Source organism: Salvelinus alpinus, chromosome 15, assembly GCF_045679555.1.
Source record: "Salvelinus alpinus chromosome 15, SLU_Salpinus.1, whole genome shotgun sequence".
Lineage (NCBI taxonomy): Eukaryota > Metazoa > Chordata > Actinopteri > Salmoniformes > Salmonidae > Salvelinus > Salvelinus alpinus.
In genome coordinates, this window is record NC_092100.1 from 1,354,109 (window position 1) to 1,364,198 (window position 10,090).

The following is a 10,090-nucleotide window of genomic DNA, read 5'->3' on the forward strand; positions in this document are numbered from 1 at the left end:
AGGAAACAATACTGTGCAGCCGTATTCATTGACCTGGCCAAGGCTTTTGACTCTGTCAATCACTACATCCTCATCGGCAGACTCGACAGCCTTGGTTTCTCTAATGATTGCCTCGCCTGGTTCACCAACTATTTCTCTGATCGAGTTCAGTGTGTCAAATCGGAGGGTCTGTTGTCCGGGCCTCTGGCAGTCTCCATGGGGGTGCCACAGGGTTCAATTCTTGGACCGACTCTCTTCTCTGTGTACATCAATGATGTCGCTCTTGCTGCTGGTGATTCTCTGATCCACCTCTACGCAGACGACACTATTCTGTATACTTCTGGCCCTTCTTTTGACACCGTGTTAACAACCCTCCAGGCGAGCTTCAATGCCATACAACTCTCCTTCCGTGGCCTCCAATTGCTCTTAAATACAAGTAAAACTAAATGCATGCTCTTCAACCGATCGCTGCCTGCACCTGCCCGCCTGTCCAACATCACTACTCTGGACGGCTCTGACTTAGAATATGTGGACAACTACAAATACCTAGGTGTCTGGTTAGACTGTAAACTCTCCTTCCAGACTCACATCAAACATCTCCAATCCAAAGTTAAATCTAGAATTGGCTTCCTATTCCGCAACAAAGCATCCTTCACTCATGCTGCCAAACATACCCTTGTAAAACTGACCATCCTACCAATCCTCGACTTCGGTGATGTCATTTACAAAATAGCCTCCAAAACCCTACTCAATAAATTGGATGCAGTCTATCACAGTGCCATCCGTTTTGTCACCAAAGCCCCATATACTACCCACCACTGCGACCTGTACACTCTCGTTGGCTGGCCCTCGCTTCATACTCGTCGCCAAACCCACTGGTTCCAGGTCATCTACAAGACCCTGCTAGGTAAAGTCCCCCCTTATCTCAGCTCGCTGGTCACCATAGCAACACCTACCTGTAGCACGCGCTCCAGCAGGTTTATCTCTCTGGTCACCCCCAAAACCAATTCTTCCTTTGGCCGCCTCTCCTTCCAGTTCTCTGCTGCCAATGACTGGAACAAACTACAAAAATCTCTGAAACTTGAAACACTTATCTCCCTCACTAGCTTTAAGCACCAGCTGTCAGAGCAGCTCATAGATTACTGCACCTGTACATAGCCCATCTATAATTTAGCCCAAACAACTACCTCTTTACCTACTGTATTTATTTATTAATTTATTTTGCTCCTTTGCACCCCATTATTTCTGTCTCTACTTTGCGCTTTCTTCCACTGCAAACCAACCATTCCAGTGTTTTTATTTTTTATTTTACTTGCTGTGTTGTATTTACTTCGCCACCATGGCCTTTTTATATTTTTATTTATTTATACATATATTTGTTTGCCTTCACCTCCCTTATCTCACCTCACTTGCTCACATTGTATATAGACTTATTTTTTTTCACTGTATCATTGACTATATGTTTGTTTTACTCCATGTGTAACTATGTGTTGTTGTATGTGTCGAACTGCTTTGCTTTATCTTGGCCAGGTCGCAATTGTAAATGAGAACGTGTTCTCAATTTGCCTACCTGGTTAAATAAAGGTTAAATAAAAAATAAATAAATAAATAAAATTTACTAACTAACTAAATAATCACACAGAATTACATAAACACGGCATTGGTTGTATTGATTAATAACATAATGTAATGAAAAGTCCCTAGTGGACTAACCCGATATGTTGTTACACAATAGAAAGGGGATGGGGAAAGAATGGGGAAAGAAAGAGCGGGAGAGAAAGAGAGTGGACTTATCGTACATACAGTTGAAGTCGGAAGTTTACATAACCCTTAGCCAAATACATTTAAACTCCGTTTTTCACAATTCCTGACATTTAATCCTAGTAAAAATTCCCTGTCTTAGGTCTGTTAGGATCACCACTTTGTTTTAAGAATGTGAAATGTCAGAATAATAGTAGAGAATGATTAATTCAGCTTTTATTGCTTTCATCACATTCATCACAGTTTACATACACTCAATTAGTATTTGGTAGCATTGCCTTTAAATTGTTTAACTTGGGTCAAACGTTTCGGGTAGCCTTCCACAAGCTTCCCACAATAAGTTGGGTGAATTTTGGTCCATTCCTCCTGACAGAGCTGGTGTAACTGAGTCAGGTTTGTAGGCCTCCTTGCTCGCACACACTTTTTCAGTTCTGCCCACACATTTTCTATAGGATTGAGGTCAGGGCTTTGTGATGGCCACTCCAATACCTTGACTTTGTTGTTCTTAAGCCATTTTGCCACAACTTTGGAAGTATGCTTGGGGTCATTGTCCATTTGGAAGACCCATATGCAACCAAGCTTTAACTTCCTGACTGATGTCTTAAGATGTTGCTTCAATATATCAACATAATTTTCCTACCTCATGATGCCATCTATTTTGTGAAGTGCACCAGTCCCTCCTGCAGCAAAGCACCCCCACAACATGATGCTGCCACCCCCGTGCTTCGCGGTTGGGATGGTGTTCTTCGACTTGCAAGCCTCCTCAAATGCTTTATTATCTAAATGTTGAAAGTGCGTGGGTGACGGAGAGAAACAAAATGGTGCAGTGTGACCCCATGTGGCGGAGAGTGATGCGGCGCTGGAGGTGGGGTGTGGTCAGGTGTGATGTAGTTGATCTAGAGATGGGGATGTGAGCAGGTGGGTCTGGGGTGATGTTGTGGATTTTTGTGTGCGTCTGTATGTTGTCATTTGTATGTGTATGATGTTGAATTATAAAAATAATTACAAAAATTGTAAAAAAAAAATGTAAATATATAGTGTTACCACAATGTTTTCTAGCATGGCATGAGCCATACTTTCCCATGATTCCATTCCCTGATCCCAACATTCCCATGATCCTCTGTATTCCAGGAAGTGGTGACGCTGAGGAACCTGTGGACGCTGGGTTACCAGGTGATTGTCTCCTATGAGCACAGCATGGTCAGCCTCTACAGCGACCTTTGGCCTCACATCCCCTACTGGTGGGCCAACAAGTGTAAAGCCGAGGCTCTGATCGAGGAGTTCGAACACAGGAAACAACATGGCCGCCCAGGTAACCTGCAGATGGCCACATATTGCTCGGAAAAATTGTGCCGAGTAAGGATTATCTAACATTGCCAATCATTTAGAAATAGAAGTGCTGCTGTGCACTTATAGGGGCCAATGCAGACTTCGATAATGTACGCCTTTCCTACGCACGCCGTGCCTTTCCTACGCACGCCTTTCCTTTCCTACGCACGTCTTGCCTTCCTACGCACGTCTTGCCTTCCTACGCACGCCTTGCCTTCCTACGCACGCCTTTCCTTCCTACGCACGCCTTTCCATTCCTACGCACGCCTTGCCTTTCCTACGCACGCCTTGCCTTTCCTACGCACGCCTTGCCTTTCCTACGCACGCCTTGCCTTTCCTACGCACGCCTTTCCTTCCTACGCACGCCTTGCCTTTCCTACGCACGCCTTTCCTTCCTACGCACGCCTTTCCTTTCCTACGCACGCACGCCTTGCCTTCCTACGCACGCCTTGCCTTCCTACGCACGCCTTGCCTTCCTACGCACGCCTTGCCTTCCTACGCACGCCTTGCCTTCCTATGCATGCCTTGCCTTTCCTACGCACGCCTTGCCTTTCCTACGCCTTTCCTACGCACGCCTTGCCATTCCTACGCACGCCTTGCCATTCCTACGCACGCCTTGCCTTTCCTACGCACACCTTGCCTTTCCTACGCACGCCTTGCCTTTCCTACGCACGCCTTGCCTTTCCTACGCACGCCTTGCCTTTCCTACGCACGCCTTGCCTTTCCTACGCACGCCTTGCCTTTCCTACACACGCCTTGCCTTTCCTACGCACGCCTTGCCTTTCCTACGCACGCCTTGCCTTTCCTATGCCTTTCCTATGCACGCCTTGCCTTTCCTACGCACGCCTTGCCTTTCCTATGCCTTTCCTATGCACGCCTTGCCTTTCCTACGCACGCCTTGCCTTTCCTATGCCTTTCCTACGCACGCCTTGCCATTCCTACGCACGCCTTGCCTTTCCTACGCACGCCTTGCCTTTCCTACGCACGCCTTGCCTTTCCTACGCACGCCTTGCCTTTCCTACGCACGCCTTGCCTTTCCTACGCACGCCTTGCCTTTCCTATGCCTTTCCTACGCACGCCTTGCAATTCCTACGCACGCCTTGCCATTCCTACGCACGCCTTGCCATTCCTACGCACGCCTTGCCTTTCCTACGCACGCCTTGCCTTTCCTACGCACGCCTTGCCTTTCCTACGCACGCCTTGCCTTTCCTACGCACGCCTTGCCTTTCCTACGCACGCCTTGCCTTTCCTACGCACGCCTTGCCTTTCCTATGCCTTTCCTACACACGCCTTGCCTTTCCTATGCACACCTTGCCTTTCCTATGCCTTTCCTACACACGCCTTTCCTATGCACACCTTGCCTTTCCTATGCCTTTCCTACGCACGCCTTGCCTTTCCTACGCACGCCTTTCCTACGCACACCTTGCCCTTCCTACGCACCTACGCACACCTTGCCTTTCCTACGCACTATTTGGTATTCAGACTTACCTTACGTTACCTTATGGCTGCCTTACGTTACCTTATGGCTACCTTACCTTACGTTACCTTATGGCTGCCTTACACGCTCTGAATAAATGTAATTCAACCACTGAAACCCCTCCCATTTTCAATAGGGTTTTTAGTACAAGATCGTAATCTATCTTAAGCCATCCCTTTTGTTACACCCTTTTTCTCCCCAACTTCGTGATTTACGATCTTGTCTCATCGCTGCAACTCCCCAACGTTCTCAGGAGAGGCGAAGGTCGAGCGTCCTCCAAAACATGACCCGCCAAACCACGCTTCTTAACACCCGCCCGCTTAACCCGGAAGCCAGCTGCACCAATGTGTCAGAGGAAACACCGTTCAACTGATGACCGAAGTCAGCCTGCAGGCGCCCGGCCCGCCACAAGGAGTCGCTAGAGAGCGATGAGCCAAGTAAAGCCCCCCCGGCTAGTGCCTTAGACCACTGCGCCACTCTGGAGGTCCGTACCGTTCAGTTATCATTTTGTCGACAGACTCACTAGAACACATCTATACACTCCCCCCTATCTGAGATATCTACTGCAGCCTCATCCTCCAGATACAACACCCCCCCTATCTGAGATATCTACTGCAGCCCTCATCCTCCAGATACAACACCCGCTCACCCCCCCCCTATCTGAGATATCTACTGCAGCCTCATCCTCCAGATACAACACCCCCCCTATCTGAGATATCTACTGCAGCCTCATCCTCCAGATACAACACCCCCCCTATCTGAGATATCTACTGCAGCCTCATCCTCCAGATACAACACCCCCCCTATCTGAGATATCTACTGCAGCCCTCATCCTCCAGATACAACACCCGCTCACCCCCCCCCTATCTGAGATATCTACTGCAGCCCTCATCCTACAGATACAACACCCCCCCTATCTGAGATATCTACTGCAGCCTCATCCTCCAGATACAACACCCCCCCTATCTGAGATATCTACTGCAGCCCTCATCCTCCAGATACAACACCCGCTCACCCCCCCCCCTATCTGAGATATCTACTGCAGCCCTCATCCTACAGATACAACACCCCCCCTATCTGAGATATCTACTGCAGCCTCATCCTCCACATACAACACCCGTTCTGCCAGTCACATTCTGTTAAAGATCCCCAAAGCACACACATCCCTGGGTCGCTCCTCTTTTCAGTTCTCTGCAGCTGGCGACTGGAACGAGCTGCAACAAACACTCAAACTGGACAGTTTTATCTCCATCTCTTCATTCAAAGACTCATGGACACTCTTACTGACAGTTGTGGCTGCTTTGTGTGATGTATTGTTGTCTCTACCTTCTTGCCCTTTGTGCTGTTGTCTGTGCCCAATAATGTTTGTAGCATGTTTTGTGTTGTTGTCTTAGGTCTCTTATGTAGTGTTTTGACTTGCCTAGTTATATATATATTGCGAGAGCAGGGTCAGAATATTAGGGATCAATGAAAGAAAGCAATGTAAATATATGGATATTAGTTTGTTTCAGCATCAAACACTGACCTTGTAGCTTTTTCCACTTGGAACCCGTTGGTTCGCCAAACCTTATTCAGGTTTTCTTCTGGCGTAAAGGTGTTGCAATTTAGTCGTCAGAATACTGAGTATCTAGACGCACCTTTCCACCAGAGAAAATAACTGGAGAAATATCATGCTATTCTCATGCTAACGTTCAAAATCAGAATAGGGAATTAAGTTCCATTTAGGCTCGCTTAACTCGCGTGGGATTTCCCCCGTACTGAACAGTTACACTCGAATCACTTCATAAGAGCGTTTATCTGTAATACTGTGCAGAGGGTTAATCTAACACTGTCTACGACATATTGTTTTGACCCAATATGTTCCATGAGTAACGTGTGTGGGAGGAGTTGTAATGAGTGTTTCTGTTGTCAGGAGGGTTCTTTGTGACGGGCATCAACCTGACAGAGGATCTGAAGTACATCTGTTCTCACCCCACTGAGTCTCTGAAGGACTTGGTGATGTCTACCTCCCCTGCCCTGCTCTCCTGGGTCAGGGGCCAGAGCCCTGGCTCCGACTCCCGCTCCCTCAACATCATAGCTGGGGACTTTGTCTCAGAGAGCCACTTCGTACCCACCGTCATCGCACTGAATCAACATTTAGTCCACTGCACTGGTCCCTGTGATGTTAGCGGAGGAAACTGACCCATCTGCTGTGTCCCAAATGACACCATATTCCCTCTGTAGCCCATAGGCCTCTGGTCAAAAGTAGTGTACTGTGTAGGGAATAGGGCCCTGGTCTGAAGTAGTGTACTGTGTAGGTAATAGGGTGCCATTTGGAATGCATTATCTGACACATCTTATTGCACAGAATATCATGTTTTAACTACGCTATAGGAGAGGATGGGACTGCAGCGTGATCATGTTTTAACTACGCTGTAGAAGAGGATGGGACTGCAGCGTGATCATGTTTTAACTACGCTATAGGAGAGGATGGGACTGCAGCGTGATCATGTTTTAACTACGCTGTAGGAGAGGATGGGACTGCAGCGTGATCATGTTTTAACTACGCTGTAGGAGAGGATGGGACTGCAGCGTGATCATGTTTTAACTACGCTGTAGGAGAGGATGGGACTGCAGCGTGATCATGTTTTAACTACGCTGTAGGAGAGGATGGGACTGCAGCGTGATCATGTTTTAACTACGCTGTAGGAGAGGATGGGACTGCAGCGTGATCATGTTTTAACTACGCTGTAGGAGAGGATGGGACTGCAGCGTGATCATGTTTTAACTACGCTGTAGGAGAGGATGGGACTGCAGCGTGGTCATGTTTTAACTACGCTGTAGGAGAGGATGGGACTGCAGCGTGATCATGTTTTAACTACGCTGTAGGAGAGGATGGGACTGCAGCGTGATCATGTTTTAACTACGCTGTAGGAGAGGATGGGACTGCAGCGTGATCATGTTTTAACTACGCTGTAGGAGAGGATGGGACTGCAGCGTGGTCATGTTTTAACTACGCTGTAGGAGAGGATGGGACTGCAGCGTGATCATGTTTTAACTACGCTGTAGGAGAGGATGGGACTGCAGCGTGATCATGTTTTAACTACGCTGTAGGAGAGGATGGGACTGCAGCGTGATCATGTTTTAACTACGCTGTAGGAGAGGATGGGACTGCAGCGTGATCATGTTTTAACTACGCTGTAGGAAAGGATGGGACTGCAGCGTGGTCATGTTTTAACTACGCTGTAGGAGAGGATGGGACTGCAGCGTGATCATGTTTTAACTACGCTGTAGGAGAGGATGGGACTGCAGCGTGATCATGTTTTAACTACGCTGTAGGAGAGGATGGGACTGCAGCGAGATGTAATAGAACTTTGCTTGTAAAAAAAAAAACTTGGATTCTGATAGAACATATTTGCACAATTATATTGCCGACAGTGAAATGTTTGCCTGTTGAGCTGTTCTCATCTCTTCCTGTGTTGAGCTGTTCTCCTCTCTTCTCTTCCTGTGTTGAGCTGTTCTCCTCTCTTCTCTTCCTGTGTTGAGCTGTTCTCCTCTCTTCTCTTCCTGTGTTGAGCTGTTCTCCTCTCTTCTCTTCCTGTGTTGAGCTGTTCTCCTCTCTTCTCTTCCTGTGTTGAGCTGTTCTCCTCTCTTCTCTTCCTGTGTTGAGCTGTTATTTTTTTCCTGACCTGCACTGATTTATTTATCTGTTTACTTTGGACTTTTGTTATCTTGTTTACTAGCCCTAACCCTAACCAATTAACCTTTACTCTCTAACCCTCTAGACCTAACCCTCCTCTAACCCCCCTCCAACCCTCCTCTAACTCTCTAACCCTCCTCTAACCCCCTTCCAACCCCCCTCTAACTCTCCTCTAACCCTCCTCTAACCCCCCTCTAACTCTCCTCTAACCCTCCTCTAACCCCCCTCTAACCCTCCTCTAACTCTCTAACCCCCCTCCAACCCTCCTCTAACTCTCTAACCCTCCTCTAACTCTCCTCTAACCCTCCTCTAACCCCCCTCTAACTCTCCTCTAACCCTCCTCTAACCCCCCTCTAACCCTCCTCTAACTCTCTAACCCCCCTCCAACCCTCCTCTAACTCTCTAACCCTCCTCTAACTCTCCTCTAAACCTCCTCTAACCCTCCTAACTCTCTAACCCTCCTCTAACCCTCCTCTAACTCTCTAACCCTCCTCTAACCCCCTTCCAACCCCCCTCTAACTCTCCTCTAACCCTCCTCTAACCCCCCTCTAACTCTCCTCTAACCCTCCTCTAACCCCCCTCTAACCCTCCTCTAACTCTCTAACCCTCCTCTAACCCTCCTCTAACTCTCTAACCCTCCTCTAACCCTCCTCTAACCCCCCTCTAACTCTCTAACCCTCCTATAACTCTCTAACCCTCCTCTAACTCTCCTCTAACCCTCCTCTAACCCTCCTCTAACCCTCCCCCCCTCTAACCCTCCTCTAACTCTCTAACCCTCCTCTAACCCTCCTCTAACTCTCTAACCCTCCTCTAACCCTCCTCTAACCCTCCTATAACTCTCTAACCCTCCTCTAACTCTCCTCTAACCCCTCTCTAACCCTCCTCTAACTCTCTAACCCTCCTCTAACCCCCCTCCAACCCTCCTCTAACCCTCCTCTAACCCTCCTCTAACCCTCCTCTAACTCTCCTCTAAACCTCCTCTAACCCTCTAACTCTCTAACCCTCCTCTAACCCTCTAACCCTCCTCTAACTCTCTAACCCTCCTCTAACCCTCCTCTAACTCTCTAACCCTCCTCTAACCCTCCTCTAACTCCAACCCTCCTCCAACCCTCCTCCAACCCTCCTCTAACCCTCCTCTAACTCTCCTCTAAACCTCCTCTAACCCTCTAACTCTCTAACCCTCCTCTAACCCTCCTCTAACTCTCTAACCCTCCTCTAACCCTCCTCTAACTCTCTAACCCTCCTCTAACTCTCTAACCCTCCTCTAACCCTCCTCTAACTCTCTCTAACCCTCCTCTAACCCTCCTCTAACTCTCTAACCCTCCTCTAACTCTCTAACCCTCCTCTAACCCTCCTCTAACCCTCCTCTAACGCTCCTCTAACCCTCCTCTAACTCTCCAACCCTCCTCCAACCCTCCTCTAACTCTCTAACCCTCCTCTAACCCTCCTCTAACTCTCTAACCCTCCTCTAACCCTCCTCTAACCCCTCTCTAACCCTCCTCTAACCCTCCTCTAACCCCCCTCTAACCCTCCTATAACTCTCTAACCCTCCTCTAACCCTCCTCTAACCCCCCTCTAACCCTCCTCTAACTCTCCTCTAACCCCTCTCTAACCCTCCTCTAACTCTCTAACCCTCCTCTAACTCTCCTCTAACTCTCTAACCCTCCTCTAACCCTCCTCTCTAACCCCCCTCTAACCCTCCTATAACTCTCTAACCCTCCTCTAACCCTCCTCTAACCCTCCTCTAACCCTCCTCTAACCCTCCTCTAACCCTCCTCCAACCCCCCTCCAACCCTCCTCTAACTAATGTATGTATTTCATATCTCAGGCAATGTGGCCACATTTTAAAATGTTCCTTTGACCTC

The 10,090-nt window shown here is 48.3% G+C and overlaps 1 protein-coding gene across 2 annotated transcripts in view; it reads left to right on the forward strand.

Moving 5' to 3' along the window:
• LOC139539365 (phosphatidylinositol-specific phospholipase C, X domain containing 1) overlaps nt 1-8,959 on the forward strand; it is a 31,002-nt gene extending 22,043 nt beyond the window's left edge. Inside the window, exons 6-7 of one of the 2 annotated variants that reach the window (XM_071342180.1) lie at nt 2,872-3,052; nt 6,459-8,958. In XM_071342180.1, coding sequence (XP_071198281.1) covers nt 2,872-3,052; nt 6,459-6,727 — 450 coding nt within the window. In that variant the 3' untranslated portion in view covers nt 6,728-8,958. Of the gene's footprint in view, nt 1-2,871; nt 3,053-6,458 lie in introns of both variants that reach the window. The other variant, XM_071342181.1, reaches the window with a different exon arrangement.
• Nucleotides 8,960-10,090: the final 1,131 nt, after the last annotated feature.